Genomic DNA, 21,085 nt, shown 5'->3' on the forward strand with positions numbered 1-21,085 from the left:
TAAAAGAATAAACAACAGTTAAAACACCATTGGCCTTTGATGCCACTTCGTGTTTATTTAACACTGTGTGCCAGATGCTGTCAGGCACTGAGTTAAAAAGATAAACGAGCTTTGTAGCGTCCATGCCCTCAGCCAACTCACAGTTTAAGGAAAGAGAGATGCACAAACATTTCAAATTAAAGATAATGAGCTGTAGTAGAAGTCTGCACAGAGAGGAGGTGATGGGACACAGGAAGAGAGCTGGAGGGAAGGGACGGAAAATGCCTTGTGGAGGAAGGATCCCTGAGCTTAGTTGGAAAGTAGAGTTTGCCTGCAAACGTGAAATGTGTAAGTGGAGGTAGCTGGAGAAGTTTTCAGATGAAAGGACCAGAATTCACAAAGTGACCAAGGTGTAGGAGAGCAAGCCCCTGCTTGTACGGGGTGGAATGGGATGAGATAAAGCTGCTAAGTAGGCAGGGCCTTGTATCTCATGCTATGCAGTGAAAATTGGTGCTATAGGCAGTGGGGAGTCATTGCAGCAATTTTAAGTGGAGTCAAACCAGATAGCAAGAATATGTGGAAAGGTACTCTATCCAGTACCTGGATATTATGTTCTTGTCAGAATATCTTAAAAGACAAATGTGGAAAAAAAAGGTATAACATTATTTTTGATAGTAGGTGCTTAAGAGGTAGGTAATTAAATGAAGACCTATGAAATCATGAATTTATGTTATTTTAATTTCCACTTATCTTTATACCATTGAAATTCCTGTGGTATGTTAACAGTGTATAAAGTTACACATTTCATGTGCTATATTTTCCAAAATTTAGTTGTTTAAAAAATACTTAGGGATAGTATTGTTTTCTTATTTACATTAAGAATTCTGTACAGAATGGGTTTTAGAGATGTCTTTAATCCTTACTGACTGACTGGAGCTGGAGTAGTCTCAGTCTTAACTACATTATCCCCCCCTTATCCCTGGGGGCTATGTTCCAAGACCCCCCCAGTAGAAGCCTGAAACTGCAGATAGTGCTGCGAACCTTATGTGTACTGCGGTTTTTCCTGTACATGCATACATATGATATAATTTATAAATTAGGCACAGTAAGAGACTAACAACAATAATAGTGATATTATAACAATACACTGTAATAAAAGTTATGTGAATCTGGTTTCTCTTTCAAAATATCTTAATGTACTGCACTCACCCTTCTTGTGATGATGTGAGATGATACAATGCCGATGAGAGAAAGTGAGGGGAATGAGCAGGCAGTGTGACCTAGCATTAAGCTACTGTTGACCTTCTGACTGTGTCAGAAAGAGGAGCATCTGCTTCTGGACTGCTGTTGACCTTGGGTAACTGAAACTGCAGAAAGTCAAACTGTGGATTGGGGAGAGGGGAGAGTACTGTATTGACTGTATTGGGAAGGACAGAAATCAGTGACAGTGTTTGAAGGATGTTTTGTTGGTTTGGTATTTTCAAATTTAGAAAGAATTTATTAAAGATTTCTTGTATTTTCTTTCTCAGTGTACATGATGCAAATTAATTACTGCTACCAGTTTTGAGTTGTTATTATATACTAGGAGCTGTGCTAAGCATGTTTTATACATAAGTCTATTTAATCTTCCCAACAAACCTAAATAATATCTGCATTATTCTTGTCTAAGGATAGGGAAGCTTATCCTTCACATTAACACGTCCAATAGGTGATGGAGCCTGGATTTAAACCCAGATCTGTTACTGAAAACTTCATGTGGTTTTCAGCATTTTCCTCCATGTTGTAGAAAGGCATAAAAAAGAGGATTATGATGGCTCTGGTACCAGCTCCTAGGAAGGTGCAGCAGTCTACTTCTTCATCTGCTTTTGATTTGATGATCACTTGAGATGGCCTTTAAATAACGGAACCATAGATTACACTTGTGTTTTCCTCAGAAGTTCTGCACAGCTAATGATGGAATTCGTTGAATCTGTGCCCCAAAGTATTTGCTGAGATCGCAACACCTTGTATATCTAGGTGCTAGTTAATTTTGAACACTCACTTTCTGGTATGATTCCAGACCTACAAGTGGCTGGCTCTCTTTAGCTTTACTACTCAAAGAGTAAGCCTCAGGTAGCAGCATTGGCATAACCCGGGAGCTTGTTAGAAATGCAGAACCTTAGACCCTATCTATAGTTACTGAATTGGAATCTGTGCTTTAACACAATCTCCAGATAATTCATGTCCCTATTAAAATTTGAGAAGCACCATCTTAAATAGATAAAAATTGATTTGGTAGCAGCAGGTTAGTACCTAATAAACTAGCCATAACTTAAATAGCCAACATATTCATTTGTTTAATTACTTAGGAATCATGTTGATTAAAATAGCTTGAATTAATAAAATTGATATTGATAAATGGGATCTTATAGGGCCAGCCTCCCTTCCGTAATAAAAGACACACTTTCCTGTCATATATCTGCCAGTTTATCATCTAGAATATAAATATTTTTACAGTACAGAATCCTTTGAAATAAAGCTACTTATGAAAATTTCATGATTAAAGAATTGTTAAACCAGAGAAAGAACTTGACATTTGTAGTCTAAAGATTTAAGTATTTGAGAATTTGAGGGAGCAGTGAGATCAAGTTCACTTTCTGGTTTGTCCTTTTTTAATGATGGAATGATTTCTTGTCACAGCCATTGGGCCCTTCTGTAGAGTCCCAGAGAGGTCTACAATTCCTCAGCTGTGATAGGAGAAAGATGCTTTGTTGCTAGTGTAGTCAGCACTGATTTGTGAGACTGATGAACTGATTTGTGAGACTTTAGTTTTGCTGAAACTAAGAAGGGAGGAACAGACTTTCTGCTGCTCTGGTCAAGGTCATCACTCAAGCTCGCTATGTTCTACTTGCCGTATCCTTGGAGACAGGTGGGCAAGGCAGCCCCAGGAGAGTAGAATATTTCCTGGGGCCTCATCTACTGGATATTGGCCACTCAAAGAATATGTGATTAGTAAAATTCTGCCTCCTTGACTATTTTCTGGGTCAAGCCCTATGATTATTGAATAGGGTAATCATCGAGGAATTGGCACTTAATTTAGTGTTTCACTCTATAGCTCTTTCTTTTATAACACTTCTATATAAAAGTTGGTTTCATGACCTAGTGTTAGGATTTGATCTTAATATGCATAATCATATAAACAATTCCTCAGATATTTTTGTGGAATATTTAAGTGATTTTAATACATATGTCTCCTGAAACTGTAGGGTTCATCTGCTGATCGAAGTCAGTGGAGGGAACCAACCAGAACATCTGATGGCTTGTGCTCACTCTATGAGGCAGCTTTATGTCTCTTTGAAGAGGTATGTAATAATCATATCTTCTACATTAAAACTACTTTGTCTTAAAATGCTGTAGCATTTGTTTATCCCTTAAAAATAATTATTCAATCTTTGGAAAGGATGCAAAAGGAAGTAGCATCAGTAGTTGCCTCTAGAAAGTAGAGCTAGGGTGTCTAGCCTCAGGAGTGGAAAGGAGACATACTTTTCAATTTATATATACCCTTTTATTCGTTTTGAACTTTGTGTCATGTGCAGGTAACTTTAATTTAAAACATTTATTATTAAATAGATACAGAAAGACATATAAACAAATGTCAGGCTTAATAAATTATTATAAAATAAATTTTCTTCTCATCTTACCCAGGTAAAGAAGTAAAACTACCAGCCACTCAGAATGGCCCTTTCATGTTTTGGTCATTACCCCTGTCCTCCTCTCCTATTTAACCACTAAGCTGACTTTCAGAGTAATCACTTCCTTGCATTTCTTTGTTGTTGTGTCACCCAGGTGTGTATCTCTAGACACTGTAGACACTGTCTTGCCTATTTAAAAAAAAACAAAGATGTCTTTGGGGTGCCTGGTGGCTCATTTGGTTAAACGTCTGACTGTTGATTTCGGCTTAGGTCATGATCTCACTGTGTCATGAGATCAGGCTCTGCTCTGTGTGTGGAGGTTGCTTACGATTCTTCTTCTCCTTCCCTTTGTTCCTTCCTCCCTCTCCCTCTCCCCCCCTCTCTAAACACACACACACACACACACACACACACACACACACACGATGTCTTTTAAATCAATCTATGGGTTCCCCTCCATTTATTTCTTTTCCTTCAATGTTTTTGCTCAGGAACCTGGGCTTTTTGCTGATTGATTACTCATAATGTGGTTCACCATGTTCTATTTATTTCCTGCAAATTGTCAGGTGGATCCAGAGGCTTGACCTGAGGATTAATCCTTTTGGCAAGGTTTGATCTTAGGTTTGATCCCTTTGGCAAGACTGTATGGCGTTGTGATCTTCCATCAGCTTCCTTCTAATTGTCTCTCTTTTTGTGGTATTAGCAAATGTTGATGCTACATTTATATGACTACATTTATTAATTCATTGATGGTTGAGTGCAAAACGGTGATATTTTAACTGTATCATTCCTCTTCCATTTATTCTTTGGAATGTTTTTATAAAGGTGATTCCCTTATCAATTATTTGGTTACTCTGCTTCAGTTCATTTAAGAAAGGCAGAAGAAGTGCTTGATTCTGTTTATCCAATTTTTTAAAATTTTGGCACTGATTTTTATTTACTAGTGTTCAGTTTATTGAATTAGTCTGTTATCCTCCAAACTTGACCAGTTGATTTCTTTTGAAAAATATTATTATGAACCCATAGTAGTGGGCCAATAGTCTTTTGGGGTAGTAGTCTCTTCAGGGTGGTTCCTAAATTCTTTTGACATGGACCTAATAATCTTTGATAGCTTTCTTGCTGTCTGACACATTAAATTACTCTAGGTTCATCTTGTACATTTCTTGCCCCAGATCTAGAATCAGATAGCTATTTCTTCAAAAAGCCCTAGTTTCTTTTAGTGGGAAATAGTATTTCAGAACCACAATCAGAGTGTTAAAAATGTTCATCACTACTGAGTATTTTGTTTCTAGGCTTTTATAGTGGCCAGAGCTAGAGTGTGTGTATTTAAAGCTAATATACCTCATGATTTGATGCTGATACTTTCAAATTCAGAGCCAAAGAATTTTTACTTAATCTTTTCTATATTACATTTATATCTCCTTTCTTCTAAACTAAGAATACTCATTCTCAAGGGTATAGGGTTGGTAGAATTAGAATACCCCAAAATTACTTACTTGTTTTAATCACTTATTGCACACAGTCACAAACAGCCACCCTAAAATAAGACAAATACTACCACCATATGACTACTGAAAACATTACATTTTTTTAATTTTAATTTTATTTTTAAAATTTACATCCAAATTAGTTAGCATACAGTGCAACAGTGATTTCAGGAGTAGATTCCTTAGTGCCCCTTACCCATTTAGCCCATCCCCCCTCCCACATCTCCTCCAGTAACCCTCTGTTTGGTCTCCATATTTATGAGTCTCTTATGTTTTATCTCCCTCCCTGTTTTTGTATTATTTTTGTTTCCCTTATGTTCATCTGTTTTGTCTCTTAAAGTTCTCATATGAGTAAAGTCATATGATATTTGTCTTTCTTTGACTAATTTTCGCTTAGCATAATACTTTCTAGTTCCATCCATGTAGTTGCAAATGGCAAGATTTCATTCTTTTTGATTGCTGAGTAGTACTCACCACATCTTCTTTATCCATTCATCCATCGATGGACATTTGGGCTCTTTCCATACTTTGGCTATTGTCGATAGTGCTGCTATAAACATGGGGGTGCATGTGTCTCTTTAAAACAGCACACCTGTATCCCTTGGATAAATGCCTAGTTGTGCAATTGCTGGGTTGTAGGGTATTCTATTTTTAGTTTTTGAGGAACCTCCATACTGTTTTCCAGAGTGGCTGCACCAGCTTGCATTCCCACCAACAATGCAAAAGAGATCCTCTGAAAACATTACATTTTTATATATGTTCTTTTTTTTTTATAGTTAACATTAAATGTACATAGAGCATCATGTTCTCTTCCTTTTAACCCTCATTTAGTTTTAGTTTTAGTTTTATAAGTAACTATATATTTAATGCTCACAGTCAGCTTCTCTGTTAATGTCTTTTTCTTCTTTTGGGTTATCTGAATCTCATTCTCTAGTACATTCCTCAGTAAAGTCCATTAGAACAATATTGTCTTCTGATGTGTTAATAATTGCTGTCCACTTTGTACTTTAAAGTCAGTTTTGAGAATATAAAATCTTTGGCTCACATTTTCTTTTCTTCTGCACCTTAGTTATGTTCATCCGTTTTCTTCTGGCATGAACCTTTGCTGTCAAAGTCTGAAGATAATCTGATTTTCTTTCCCATGAGTTAGGTGATCTTTAAAGATCAGTATTTCACTTGAATACATGTAGATGTCATACATTCTGGATTGATATTATCAGAGATATGAGAATTTCAATATGTTGTTTAAAATCTTTTTTATTTCAGAAAAATTTCCCTAAATTCTGGTTTTTAGTATTTAAAAAATTTTTTAAATTTGGTTTTCTTCTTTAAGGACCACCATTATCTGTATGTTGGATCTTTGCCTAACTTTAGTATTTGTCACTTTTTCTTGAATACTTTTTATATCTTTTTCATTTACTTATTTCTAAACATTTTTTCCTTTTTTATTTTTTGTTGCTCTTAAGGTATTGTCGACTGTATATATTTACACTTGGATTCCTTCTAGTTTAGTCTTCATTTCTGAAATTTTTTTTTCTTTTCTGATTTTTTCTTGAGTTCTGTCATCTCATTTTTGAGTGTTTCTATTTCAGATTTTTGTTTTTCTTTCATGTCTTGTTTCATTTTCTTAATCCCTTTAAGCTTGTTTCGAAATAGGTTACAGTTTGATCTGTTTTGTCAGAAGTTCCCTTCTGGCATGCTTTTATTGTAGGAATGTTCTTCTGCCTCTTTTCCCCTTTTTTTCTAGTAATAACTTCATGTGGAATTTGACCTGGATATTTTTGTTGCTGATTTTTGTGGACAGTTTGGTTTTCTGAACTTTTAAAATGGAGATGAGATTCAAGATAGCTTTTCAAACACCAAAGACTCCTATTATTTTTTTGTAAAAAAAAAAAAACAAAACAAAACAAAAAAACAAGATGGTTTTGCAGCATGGTCCCCTCCACCACTTTTATTTTGACATTCTGTCTTTCCTCTTTATTGTCCCTATCCTGCTCAATTTATATTCCTCTCCCAGTAGTTTCTCTTTAGTGTGGTGACTGTGTCCTGGAAGGGAATTCTTGCTTGTCAACTTGAAGAGTTCACAAGAAGTAGATTACTATAGCTTCTTTCAAACTTCTCATGGACTCTTTGTACTTACCTGCTGTGAGACCAGGCAAAGCCCTTCCTACTTGCAACTGCTGTTCTTAGATTGGCTTACTGTTCTGTCCATTGAGTACCTAATTGGTTGTTTGAGGTTTTTCCTGTTCTGAGGTCTGTCGGATACTTTATTGCTTCCTCTTGCACAGATGTCATTTGTGCTGGGTGGTGGTTCGTCTGCATCTGCTTATATTTTTGAAAGGAGTTACTGGAGGTACCCTTATCACCTAGTTTTATTGTGAATGTTAAGTGTGAACTTGAAGTTTGGCCTTGTAGCTGTTCTGTTCAGGGAGTTTAGAAAACTGTGTTGCTGCTGCTGTCATCTTCCTAGGTTCCTATCCCACCCCTGACTCTGTTTTTTTTTTTTTTTTTTTAGTGTGTATTTTTGAGAGAGAGAGACAGCATGAGTGGGGGAGGGGCTGAGAGAGAGGGAGCACAGAGCCTGATGTGGGGCTCGAACCCACGGACTGTGAGATCATGGCCTGAGCCAAAGTTGGACACTTAAATGACTGAGCCACCCAGCCACCCCTCAGTTGTTTTTAAACACACATTTCTAAGCCCTATAAGTAAATTTTTTTCTATCTCGCTCTTTTTGGGGGTTGTGTGGGGAGGAGAGCTGTGACTTTTTTTATAAAACCTATTAATAGCAATAGATTTTTATATTAAAAATTCTAACACACGGGGTGCCTGGGTGGCTTAGTCAGTTAAGCATCTGACTCTTGATTTCAGCTCAGGTCATGATCTCACAGGTTCACTGACAGTGTAGAGCCTGCTTGGGATTTTCTCTCTCCCTCTATCCCTGCCCCTCCCTCACTTGTGCTTTCTTTCCCTCTCCCCGCCACCCCCCCCCCCCAAAAAAAATTAAATAAATAAACTTAAAAAAAAATTCTAACACTCTTGACCCCACCATTCTCCATTTGTCTCCAGCAAAATTTCAGATTTTTATTAGGGACTGGCAGCCTTCACTTACCCATATTTTGTATGTTCTCAAAACTGTCCTTTTGTTCATTGGAAAATGTTTATTTAACACACATATCATTCTCTTGTTTTGGATACTATTTAATGATTCTGACTAAAATTACTCTATCCCCTTCCATCTAATGGGCTTCTGAAGATTGACTTTTGGAGGTTTCCTTCTTTTGTTAGAGCAAAAAACTACTAGAGAGAACAATTGGAAACAGCTACAGTCAGAATTAATACACCTTTTGAAAGTAATTTCTTTGCCCAGTGTGAGGCAGAGTCGCATGCTCTAAAGACTGAGCTAGCCAGCTGCCCCCAGAGTTAGTATTTTTATTGTATAGAATTCATATAAGCCAATTGAAAGTCCGTTAAGCTCTAAAAAATAAATGGACAGAAGTTAGTGGTAAACAAATAGATGAAAAAAACTTTAGTTCTATTGATAATAATGAAATGTGTAGTTAAAATAAGGCATCCTCCTTTATCCCACTTAAGTTTGCAAAAAAATTAGAATCATACATATTGGTATCAATTCAGTGAGACTGGTACTCTCATAAAGATGTATTCCGTGGTTAGGGCAACTGAAATGGCCACACTGGGTCCAGTCCTTTTGGTGGGTTGTGGGGGGCGGCAGGTGAAGAAGTCTAGATTTTTAAAAAGCATTATGAATGACAGCAGACTTTACCATTGTATTCAACACAGATTGTAAATAAGCGATGATTTTTATTATACATAGAATATATTGCTGGTGATAAAATAATAAAGTAGCACCATTTTGGAAAGCAATTTGTTACCTAGTATATTTCAAGATTTGTAAGGTTGTTATCCTTTTGGGATATAGTAGCCCCATTTCTGAGGTTCTCTATTTAAGAAGTAATAAAAAAAAATGTATTAAAAACTACATTCCCTAAAATGTTCTATATAACAAAAAGAATCTAAATGTCCTGTTTAAAAGAAAGGGTTAAGGGGCACCTGGGTGGCTCAGTCGGTTACGCGTCCGACTTCGGCTCAGGTCATGATCTCACGGTCCGTGAGTTCGAGCCCCGCGTCGGACTCTGTGCTGACTGCTCAGAGCCTGGAGCCTGTTTCGGATTCTGTGTCTCCCTCTCTGTCTGACCCTCCCCCGTTCATGCTCTGTCTCTCTCTGTCTCAAAAATAAATAAACGTTAAAAAAATTTTTTTAAAGAAAGGGTTAAGTAAATTGTGTTTTTATGTTAGGTGGGAAATTATCAGTTCAATCATGAAGATTAGGTAGACATGGAAAATTTTGCATGACTTTTGTATCATTACTTTTATATATGCTCTGTGATAACAATGTTAAAGAACACGTATATGGGGGCGCCTGGGTGGCGCAGTCGGTTAAGCGTCCGACTTCAGCCAGGTCACGATCTCGCGGTCCGTGAGTCCGAGCCCCGCGTCGGGCTCTGGGCTGATGGCTCAGAGCCTGGAGCCTGTTTCCGATTCTGTGTCTCCCTCTCTCTCTGCCCCTCCCCCGTTCATGCTCTGTCTCTCTCTGTCCCAAAAATAAATAAAAGTTGAAAAAAAAAAAAAAAAAAAAAAAGAACACGTATATGCAAAAATCTGGGAAAACATACCTAAAATAGATAGCATTCATTGTTTTAAGGTGATAAGATTATCAATTGTGTTTTCTTTCTTCTTTCTTTCTTTCTTTCTTTCTTTCTTTCTTTCTTTCTTTCTTTCTTTCTTTCTTTCTTTCTTTCTTTCTAAAGTAAGCTCTGTGTTCAACATGGGGTTTGAACTCACAACCCTGAGATCAAGAGTTGCATGCTCTACCAACTGAGCCAGCCACTTCTTTGTTTTTTAAGCTTTGATTTTCTGTAATGTGTGTACAATAATATAATTTTTAGCTAAAAAAGTCTTGATTGTATGTCTCTTCCTCCACTTTTGCCACCGTTATTAGTATCTTTTTCAGGAGTGAGTAGTCTGGCCATCTGTATTTAAAATTGGATGTGTTGTTCTTAAGTTATTTGAACAGTTGAGAGTTTTAGAAGAAAGTAAACAGTAATTTCAGGTGACAGTTATAAAAATGTTTCCATTAAAAATATCTTGCCTATGTATTGCATGTTTTTAATTTTAATAGGTTTGCAGAATGGCTTCTGATTACTCAAGAACGTGTGCTAGCCCAGATAGCATTCAGACTGGTGACACTCCCATTGTCTCAGAAACCTGTGAGGTCTATGTTTGGGGGAGCAATAGCAGCCATCAGTTGGTGGAAGGCACACAGGAGAAAATATTACAGCCCAAACTGGCTCCCAGTTTCTCTGATGCTCAAACTGTGAGTTCTCTGCATACTTTACAGATTGGTAGATGACAGGGTTCTCTTTAAATAGTGTTCAGGGCTTTTTTTAAGTGGATGAAGATTCTTGTTTCTTATCTATATCATTTCTACACTGTATTGCATCACTTTTTTCATTTTACTAGAAAAAAACTTTTAGTCCATTTCCCTAACTTTGTTTCTAAGTTTCAAAAAATTAAATTGGGAGCTGGATTTTTAAAAAGAATTACGAATGACAACAGACTTACCATTATATTCAATGCAAATAATAAATAGGACTAAATAAAAACTGGAATTTTCCCTTTGCCAAATCAGCATTTTATTTTCTTATTATCACTTTTTTTCATTTGTAGCTACCTTTAAGCTAAGTTAGAACCTTCCATTTTATTATTATTTTCATTAAAATTTATGTGTTTTTTTTTGAATGAATGTAAAATACTGTGTATGGTCTTTCACCATAATGGACTCTAAGGGATTTATAGGATAATTTTATTTCTTGCCCTTTACCCAGCCTTTATAAGATGAGGCTAAAACATTTTACTGTGTTGTTTTAGTGAACCATGACTGGGTAGATACCCTGAAAAGATAACATATACATTAATTTGAGCTCAACAATAAAGTCAACATAAAAAGGCCATTAATAGTTTTCTTAATTTTCTGTTTAATCTCTCTGGAGATTCATGTCAAGTTCTGATTTTAAAGACTTCCTTTGAACCTCTTTGATAAAACTAACGTCAAATATTATACTTTGATTCTCACAGAAGCATTTTGTTTTATTATTCTCTTTGTTTGTTTATAGATTGAAGCTGGGCAATACTGCACTTTTGTTATTTCTACGGATGGCTCTGTCAGAGCTTGTGGTAAAGGCAGCTATGGAAGACTAGGCCTTGGAGATTCTAATAATCAGTCCACTTTAAAGAAGTTAACATTTGAACCTCACAGGTCCATTAAAAAGGTTTCATCTTCTAAAGGATCTGATGGTCACACTTTAGCTTTTACAACAGAAGGAGAAGTCTTCAGTTGGGGAGATGGTGATTATGGGAAACTGGGACATGGAAATAGTTCAACACAGAAATATCCCAAGCTTATTCAGGGCCCTCTGCAGGGAAAGGTATGTGCTTTCTTTTTGTATTTAAAAATTATTAGATGCACTGTGCTATAAGGATGGTATCTTTCAGATTTTGATGTATTCTTTCCGAAGTGGCACTCTACCCGCAAATCCTTTGGCTTATCTTTTGTATGTTTGCTTTATGGTTTACAAAACACTTTCACATACAGTATTTAATTTTAATTCTTACAACAACTTTGTTAAGGTAGTTATTATTCTCATTTCACATGAGGAAACTGAGACTCCTCCATTCAGCAAATATTTGTTTAGTACCTTCCAAGAGCCACGCAGTGTTTTAGGTAGTTGACACAACAGCAGTGAACAAAACAGACAAGATCCTTGCTCTCATGGAGCTTTAATCTGTGGATAGAGATAAAAAATAAGTAAGCACATAAAATAATTTCAAATAATAGTAGGGAAAAAAATGAGTAATGTAGTAGATACTAACTTGGGTGGGGTGTGATATTAGATAATGAGGTTGTAAGGTTAGAGGAGGTGGCATTTTAATAGAAACCTAAATGAGGCTTTTAGAGTGGTTAACTAACTTGCCTAAGGTCACACACAAATAATTAGCACCATTACAAACTGAACTTAGATCTCCTCTTCTTTTCTTTTTTTTTTTTTTTTAATGTTTACTTACTTTTGAGATAGCGTGGGAGCAAGCTAGTGGGAGACGGGCAGAGAGAGGGGAGACAAAGAAAATGTGCTATCAGCACAGACTGTGAGGTCATGACCTGAGCCGAGGTCAGACTGAGCCGCCCAGGCACCCCTAGACTTCCTCTTCTTATTTCTGTTTTACCTTTCCTTAAAGGTATTTTCCTTAAAGGTATTCCTTAAAGGTATTTTCCTAAACTTATATGCAATTATATGGATTCCTCCATTTTAAGATTGCATTCTTTCTACAAAAGTTTTTTTTATATAAAATCCTTTTAAAGTTTCAATTTTTATTTTATACCAGAATTACAAGTGGGCACTTTTACTTCATAGGAGATTGTCTGACAAGGTTGGCTATCAAATGAATTTTACTTTATTATAACTTTCAGTATTTTAACTTAGACATCAACCCCAAAGCAATGAGCCTTGGAATGTTCTACTTGACAACATAATGGGATACTTGATAAGATATTGAATGTGGAGCTCTAAGGAGATTTTCAGACAAATACTACTTGAAGTTGCATTTTTCTGGTCTTTCCAGCATCTTCTTTCTTCCTTAATTCTAATGCTCTAAAATTTTTTTTACTTCTATTCCTTTTAATGTCCCATTTTGCAGTGGAAACATTGCCAATTAAATATAACTTAGTATGGACATCATAAAGGAAAAATGTTCCAGAAAGTAAATTACTTTTACAGATAAAAATTTCAAAAGTTTTAGCATATTGTCTAGAATATATTAGGTGCTCAGTATTTTTAATTGAATCTAAACTTTAAATTTTCTAAAGTGAGTTCAAATTTTTGAATATTGAAAAGATGCAAATAATTAGTGTATTTTTTCTGTTAAATTACTATTTGACTAGTGTTAAAAGGTATGATAGTGATCCCCCAATTATGTTGCTTATAATCTTATTCCCCTGATTCTACTCATCAACTATATAGCTAATTGAGGGTAAAGAGATAGTGTTAGGAGTTTAGTTAATGTAAGCTTATATACTGCTTAGATCTTTCTGCATTGGTAATAGTCACTGTGTTTTTGAGTTATCCCTATTATGTAATGAATTTTTCTTGATTAGCCAGGATTGGAGGTTTTATGTTAACATTATATTTAAAATTTTTTCATTGTACATGAGCATTCAGCCCCAGCCAACTCTTTGAGTAAAAACTTGGTTGGTGTGATATCATATCCTTGCAAGTGATTAGATTAATATGTTCAGGGCTCCTGCTAGCCTTTACAGCGCCTTTGCATGAATTAAGGAAAGTTACCTTCTCTGAGTGGAACGCAAGTTTCATGGGCTGGGAAACAGCAGAGGCTGTATTTCACCACTTTCTTGACCCCAGGTACTTTTGTCCTGAGCACAGCCTCTACAGCTGTACATGGCAGCTTCTGGGTAAGTTGTGAATATCAGTATCTCTGAAGTCTCTGTGCGTAAGATCAAGTATGAACTATATATTTTAGCATATTCATGTTCTTCATCTTGGTGTGCTTTGTGTGCTGTGTAGGTAGTTGTTTGTGTGTCTGCTGGATACAGACATAGTGCTGCTGTCACAGAGGATGGTGAATTATACACATGGGGTGAAGGAGACTTTGGAAGATTAGGTAAGATTTTTTAAAATTGCAGTTACTCTCACAGAAAAATAGAAATGATGGTTCCTAAGAAGTAGTGAGACTAGATTTAATAGGCAAAAAAATTGTTATTTATTTTGTTAGTTTTAGCTCAGAGGAAGATAGTTTTTATATAGTGAATACCTGGATTCTAGTGCTGAAATTTAAGCTGTAATTAAATCCACCAGGCATTTACTGCGTACCTATAATGAGCAGACACTGAAGGATTAAGGGGTGAGACACTTTCAGGGGTAAGAAAGATACCATCATGATCCTGAAGTGTGTAATCTAGTTAGTAGTGAAAACTAGTTGACATGAGCATGATCCTAAATAACTTTAGACAAGTGTTGGGAGAGGAGCACATATAGCATATTTTAATTATTCACTGAAGGGACTGGGTCTCTCAGTGTGAGAGCAGCCTAGATGAGATGAGATGAGAAGATACTAGAAATGATTCTTATTTAATTTTACTTTGAAAATACCTCATTTCTGTCATTAACTTAAAATGTTTATTCTACCTGTGAAGTAATGGCCTAAAGAAAAAGAGTTAACAACATTATTTTCTTTGTTGTATATGTTTTATCCAAGGTCACGGTGACAGTAATAGCCGTAACATTCCAACATTAGTGAAAGACATTAGCAACGTAGGAGAGGTTTCTTGTGGCAGTTCACATACTATTGCTTTGTCTAAAGATGGGAGAACTGTATGGTCTTTTGGAGGAGGAGACAATGGTATGTAAAAATTTATTTATTGATAACTTTGGGCTTGTTTTCTTGAGATTTCAAAAAATTTACTTTTCTGTTGTACATGCCTATTGTAGAAAAACTCAATATTAAGATGAGCAGAAATTTAAATGAACTGTTTCAAGAAATGTTGCTATAGCCGTTGTTAAAACTGTCATAGCTGGACCTCTAAATGATATATATTTAAATATGTACATATATTTCCATATGGATGTCTTTTTTGAAAACCAAAGCAGACTCATATATACCTTAGGTATTTTATAACCTGTTGGTTTTTATCTAACAGTATTTTTTAAAAATGTTTATTTATTTTTGAGTGAGAGACAGGGTGTAAGCGGAGGAGGGGCAGAGAGAGGGAGACACAGACGGGGGAGGGGCAGAGAGAGGGAGACACAGAATCTGAAGCTGTCAGCAGAGAGTCTGATGCAGGGCTTGAATTCACAAACCGTGAGATCATGACCTGAGCTGAAGTCAGATGCTTAACCGACTAAGCCACCCAGGTGCCCCAAAATAGCTCAATGTATTCTTTTATGTGATTGTAACACAACTTAAAAAAAAAAAATCAGTTTATTATTGTTGAGTATCTGGGTGGTTTCCAAATATTTTCCTGGATCAAAACTACACAACAATAACTAAATCTTTGTCCACTTTTTCACAACTACCAGCAGTGTGAGATTGCTTATTTCCCCGTATCTTTCAACAACAAACCATGGGGTATTAAGACTATTTAAAAAATAATTTCAATAGTGAAAATGGTATCATTTAATTAGTATTTCCTTGATTCTTAGGTTGAATTTGTTGTTGGCCATTTGTTTTTCTTCTTTAGTGATTTGCCAAGTCTTATATTTCAGTAATTATTGGATCTGTTCAAAATTAATAATAGATACATACACAGTCTTGTGTAGAATGTATTTATTACATCAGCAAATTTGAAGTTAGAAATATGACCATCATAGTGGAGAAAGAAAAACAGTTTTCCATGTCTCTCAAAGTTGTTTTAATTACTTGAAATTAAGATTCAGAAGCCTGTTGGTTGTTGGTTTCTATCTTGTAACAAAAACATTCATTTGTTCACATATTCTGCTGTCAGAAACTTAAGAGTTTTGCACATCTGTCAGGTACATGATGTAAAGATGAGCAATATTTGTCAAAATAAATACTTAGGTAAAGAATAGAGGTTCTTTAAAACAAGTAAATTTTTTAATTTGAATGTGTGTGTGTGTGTGTGTGTTTTTTTTAAATAGGCAAACTTGGCCATGGCGATACTAACAGAGTGTATAAACCTAAAGTTGTTGAAGCTTTACAAGGAATGTTCATTCGCAAAGTTTGTGCTGGGAGCCAGTCTTCACTTGCTTTAACATCAACAGGGCAGGTAGGACTAAGGGATGAGCATAAAAAGCTTAAATTATTTCAGAGGAGTAAGTAACTAAAAAGTAATAATCATAATTAAACTTTAAAGTTAAAAAATACATTTTAAAGGCAGTCTACTGAAATGAAATATTTTCTCCTGTTTGAAGAGGTGGAATATTTGCAAAGGAATCAGATTTTCTCACCTGTCCCGTATGATCCAGATAAACCTGCCCTCAGCCTCCTGTTCTTTGTATAAAACCTTTTTAGCACTCAGCACCCCTTAAACGTTTTCCTAAAAATTATGGTTAATGGGAGAAAGTGTGAATAGATCTTGTTGGAACCAGTGATAGGAACTAAGAAGGCAAGAAGGTGATCAGTAGAGAGGGTAAGGAGAAATTTCCAAGTGGAAAATAATCTGAGGGGATAGGTATTTGTAAGAAAGGGTGTGTCAGGCTTAAGGTGGTCAGAGCTTTAGAATACTTTTATATAAACTTTTGAACTTCTGTATGCATATTTTGATTTCTGTTTTTGTTGGTGTTAGAGAGGGTCCAGGTATGGTGATAGATTGATGATAATTTCCTTCTTACTCCATCAGCAGTGACAGTGAAAAAGTGAGCTGACCACTCATTTTCTCTCATGTCAGAATCCATTATGTGCCAGGTAGTGGTATAAAAATGTTTTGTGACTAATTCACAAGACAGATGAATAGCAAAGTTGAAATTAGCATATAGTTTAATTATTTTTTGAGGGTCTAGAATGCCTGTGTCCTAAAAAATCGAATTACCCTGTATTTCATTACATTAGTCATTTGTTACAATGCTGGATGCTGCCTTAAAATCTGAAATTTCTCTTGCACATCTTTGTCACTACGGGTTTTGTGGTAAGAATCTGTGAATTGAAGACAGCAGATGCTCACTTGTTTGGTGTATAGCCATAGTCAAATCACAGACCTCCCTTGATCATCATGTGGTTCTTTTGTATGAAACGATTAATGATTTCCATTTTGCTTACAAATGATCAGGTAAGGTAATTATGTTTATTGAAAGTTTGTATAAATTATCAAGTACTATTCAGCTATTAGTTGATAATACATTTTATTACCTTGAAATCCAAAGGAACTTGTAAGTTAGTTGTGAGATAGAATAGTTGTATCATGAATACACGAAGTTATGTGAAATCAAATATATATACTTAGGAAAAAATAAAATAAGAGAGAAATACTTTTAAATGGCAAGGATACTTCTGTTTACTGTTACAGTTGCTAAGCCTGAGGTGATATCTGCTTTTCCCTCAGTCCTCTTAGGCCACTTCACTGCTGACTTCCCATCATATTAAGTGTGATTCTTATGTTGAAAAATACAGTATGTATTTTTTAGACAACAGAGTCCCTAAATACAGGCCAAGTGTTTCTTTATCTGGTGTTCAGCCAAAGTAACTTGGCAAGAGCAAACTCTAGCTATATGTGTCTTATTGACAGTACTGTATTGTACTTGAGTGATTTAGGAGATTTAGAATGACTTTGACTACATATTTTTTCATCTTACTTGTGTTTAGTTCTTAACCCCTCCGAAGATATACCTTTAATTGTACTGGAATTTTGTTCTGTCTATCTTTGTCTTAAGTAGTTTTCTAGCAACTGGTACAAGTATTTGCTGCTCATTTTTTGTTTAAGAGGTTTAATCTCTCAGTAGTCTTTACTGAAAGAATTGCAAGACAAAAAAAGTCCCAAACCTGGTAGCATAAGGGTTAAAGTCTCGAAGGGAAAAGAAGGTCATTTAGTTTGCTAATTGTTTTGATTTGGGGTTGCCAAACAGGCAGTCATTCACCCTTTTATCTTCCTTGTCACCTCACCTTTCCCCCAAGCTTCTTAAATCAGTCAGTGGTTGTTGTAGTAATTAGCCAAAAAAAAAAAAAAAAAAAAAATGCAGATGTTCAAAGAGAACTGTGTGGACTCCTGCTTCACATGGCCATCTTTGTAAGTGATCATTAAAATTCTTGTAACAATGAGGTGTGGTGGTTTTTAACTAAATTATAAACATCAGTCTTGTGATTTATATCATTCATTTTATATGTTTATACCTTGGTCTAGTCAACCAAGAAATATTTGTTGAGACCTGCAGAGTGAGAAACATATGAAGAAGTTGTAAGATAGCAACAGTACTTCTAAGCTAAGATTCTTCTAAGATCCTTCCATTTTTTTCTGTGACCAGTTATTTTTCTTTTCAGTTTGGCTGCTTGTCTGTGTATATAGTAAACACTTAAAAACAGCACAATAAGTGACTGAAAATCCTTAACAAGTCAGTAAATATTATTTTTAACAACATAAAGTTATTATTTAGTATCAAACCACACTCTTGTTTAATAGATGATATTTATTTTTAAACAGTGTAAGTCTTTGACCTAGTAACACAGGATGTAACATGTAGTGCTGTTCTGTTTGTTTCAGGTCTATGCTTGGGGCTGTGGAGCTTGTCTGGGTTGTGGTTCTTCAGAAGCTACTGCTTTGAGACCCAAGCTTATTGAAGAACTGGCTGCCACAAGAATAGTTGATATTTCTATTGGAGACAGTCATTGTTTGGCTCTTTCTCATGGTAATGTTACTTGTTTTTAAAAGAAATAGTATTAGGGGTGCCTGGGTGGCGCAGTCGGTTAAGCGTCCGACTTCAGCCAGGTCACGATCTCGCGGTCCATGAGTTCGAGCCCCGCGTCAGGCTCTGGGCTGATGGCTCAGAGCCTGGAGCCTGCTTCCGATTCTGTGTCTCCCTCTCTCTCTGCCCCTCCCCCGTTCATGCTCTGTCTCTCTCTGTCCCAAAAATAAATAAACGTTGAAAAAGAAATAGTATTAACTATTACCTTCTATAAATGTAATACATTTAAATTTGGCTTTTCTTGTGTTCTCCATTTTGTTTTTAGATAATGAAGTTTATGCCTGGGGCAATAATTCGATGGGGCAGTGTGGCCAAGGAAATTCCACAGGTCCTATTACTAAACCAAAGAAAGTGAGTGGCTTAGATGGCATAGCTATTCAGCAGATTTCTGCTGGAACTTCACATAGTCTGGCATGGACTGCTCTTCCTAGGGATAGGTAAGAATGCCCACGTTTAAAAATGCTTGTGTTCTAATAACGACTGAAACACCAATAAAAGCAAAAATAATTATACTCTGTTCATAAAAATGACCTTCTGAACATTTCTAGTATTGGTATTTTTACTATCAAAGCAATGACATCTAGAGTTCTTTTGATTTGAATGTTGAGGTTAGATATGTAAGCAAGAAGTTTATACCCTGTATTTAAGATATTTTCTTAATTTAAGTGTCTTCTAAACATTTTGAATTCCTTCTCTGTCTCTAGATAATGATTTTAAAAATTAAACACGTATTAAGAGGAAGTTCCATTAAAATAATTTAAATTAGAACTAGGCTTTATTCAACAGTTGATTAGCCTCAGTGGCCTTTATGTGGCTGGTTTTTGAAAAGAAACTGGCTGTACTTCTAAATAAAGGAACTTACTTTTGTAGGAATTTAGCTTTTTCCTGAAGTGGTAACAGTATCTTATTAGATAATCAGGTAGGTGAGTTTTAGACAGTATTAGTGTGAATTTTAAGGAATTTTAGGGTTATTTGAGATACATATTTTCTTATGCATGTGGGCTAATTTAAACTTGACATGTATTATATTTTCACTCTAGACCTTTGATTCAGATGGGTTTATTAGGACATTCTAACCAATTAAAAACATTTATAGATAATTACCTTCCAAAACAAAAGCTAAAGATATAATAAATTGATTATAAATAATTTGCTATTAACATTAAATTTGCAACTTTCCACTTCATATGTAGGTAATTGGTTCTCAAGATCCTGACAATCTTCACAAGAGTCATTAGGTGTTGTTCTTTTAATAGATTTCAATTTATCATTATATAGAGTTAGGCTGTTTTTCTTAATATGAAATATACATTGTATAGACCCTTAGAACTGGAAGCCTATAGTAGGTCATGTGACTCAGCCCTCTGCCTTTAAGTGAGTGAATACCCAACCTTCCAAAGCAGGTTGTGGTTATATGTTTTCTTCTTGAAGAACTCTAGGGATGGCAAGTGCTTGGTTTTCCTTGGTTGCTAAAGTGAAGGGTTTTAACTTTCATAATCAAGAAGATCTTCTGTATATCTTATTGAAATCTTTCAGCTTTAGTAATGGTTTAAATTTTGTTTTTGATCATGTGTGAAAATTCCCCTGTCAAGTCTGTTACATGATTTTCTTCTTCCTTCTAGACAAGTTGTTGCGTGGCACCGACCTTATTGTGTAGATCTTGAAGAGAGTACCTTCTCACACCTGCGTTCTTTTCTTGAGAGATACTGTGATAAAATAAACAGTGAGATTCCCCCACTCCCTTTCCCTTCATCAAGGTATGTTATATATATGTATATAAGGTGTGTGTGTGTGTGTGTGTGTGTGTGTATGCGTGCGCCCACACGCGTGCGCATGCCTACACCTATTACTCATTTTGAGTTTTGACTTATTGTTCTTTTTGTCCTATTTTGCCCTCATTTATATTAAACTCCTTTAAAATCTAAAAAAGAGCTAAACTTCGGGTACTTACTGATAATAACCTTTAAGAAAAATTACCCATAATTTCACGAATCATGTTTTAAAAATCACTATTGCTCATAATTTGACAAAATTTTTAAAGAGAAAAAAAATGTTACCCAAACTGGATAGAACATGTTCTTTCGTAGGTCAGAAGTTCATAGTAGTTTATTTGGTTTCAGGGAACACCACAGTTTCCTCAAGCTGTGCCTGAAGCTGCTTTCAAATCACCTTGCTCTTGCGCTTGCGGGAGGGGTAGCTACCAGCATTCTTGGGAGACAGGCAGGTCCACTTCGAAATTTGCTCTTCAGACTGATGGATTCAACTGTCCCAGATGAAATTCAAGAGGTAAGCATATAGGACTTGGAATCTGTATCTCCAGACACATCTTTCCCTGAACTTGTTGCTCATAAATTCAGTCATATATTGGAAAAATTCAATTGGATGTTCTTTCCCTTACTCCTATTTTCTTGGTGGGAGTAAATGTTTTTGGTTAACTCATCCTTTAGAC

General features: G+C 35.7%; 1 protein-coding gene across 11 annotated transcripts in view; it reads left to right on the forward strand.

Annotated features, from left to right (window-relative positions):
- HERC1 (HECT and RLD domain containing E3 ubiquitin protein ligase family member 1) overlaps window positions 1-21,085 on the forward strand; it is a 194,690-nt gene that overhangs the window by 46,295 nt on the left and 127,310 nt on the right. For all 11 annotated transcript variants that reach the window (XM_030317961.1, XM_030317966.1, XM_030317965.1 and 8 more), the window contains exons 3-12: window positions 3,225-3,320; window positions 10,335-10,529; window positions 11,329-11,640; window positions 13,792-13,888; window positions 14,483-14,626; window positions 15,883-16,010; window positions 18,435-18,579; window positions 18,902-19,073; window positions 20,259-20,393; window positions 20,757-20,922. In XM_030317961.1, coding sequence (XP_030173821.1) covers window positions 3,225-3,320; window positions 10,335-10,529; window positions 11,329-11,640; window positions 13,792-13,888; window positions 14,483-14,626; window positions 15,883-16,010; window positions 18,435-18,579; window positions 18,902-19,073; window positions 20,259-20,393; window positions 20,757-20,922 — 1,590 coding nt within the window. The remainder of the gene's footprint in view (window positions 1-3,224; window positions 3,321-10,334; window positions 10,530-11,328; window positions 11,641-13,791; window positions 13,889-14,482; window positions 14,627-15,882; window positions 16,011-18,434; window positions 18,580-18,901; window positions 19,074-20,258; window positions 20,394-20,756; window positions 20,923-21,085) is intronic.

This window comes from Lynx canadensis, chromosome B3 (assembly GCF_007474595.2).
Source record: "Lynx canadensis isolate LIC74 chromosome B3, mLynCan4.pri.v2, whole genome shotgun sequence".
Classification (NCBI taxonomy): Eukaryota; Metazoa; Chordata; class Mammalia; order Carnivora; family Felidae; genus Lynx; species Lynx canadensis.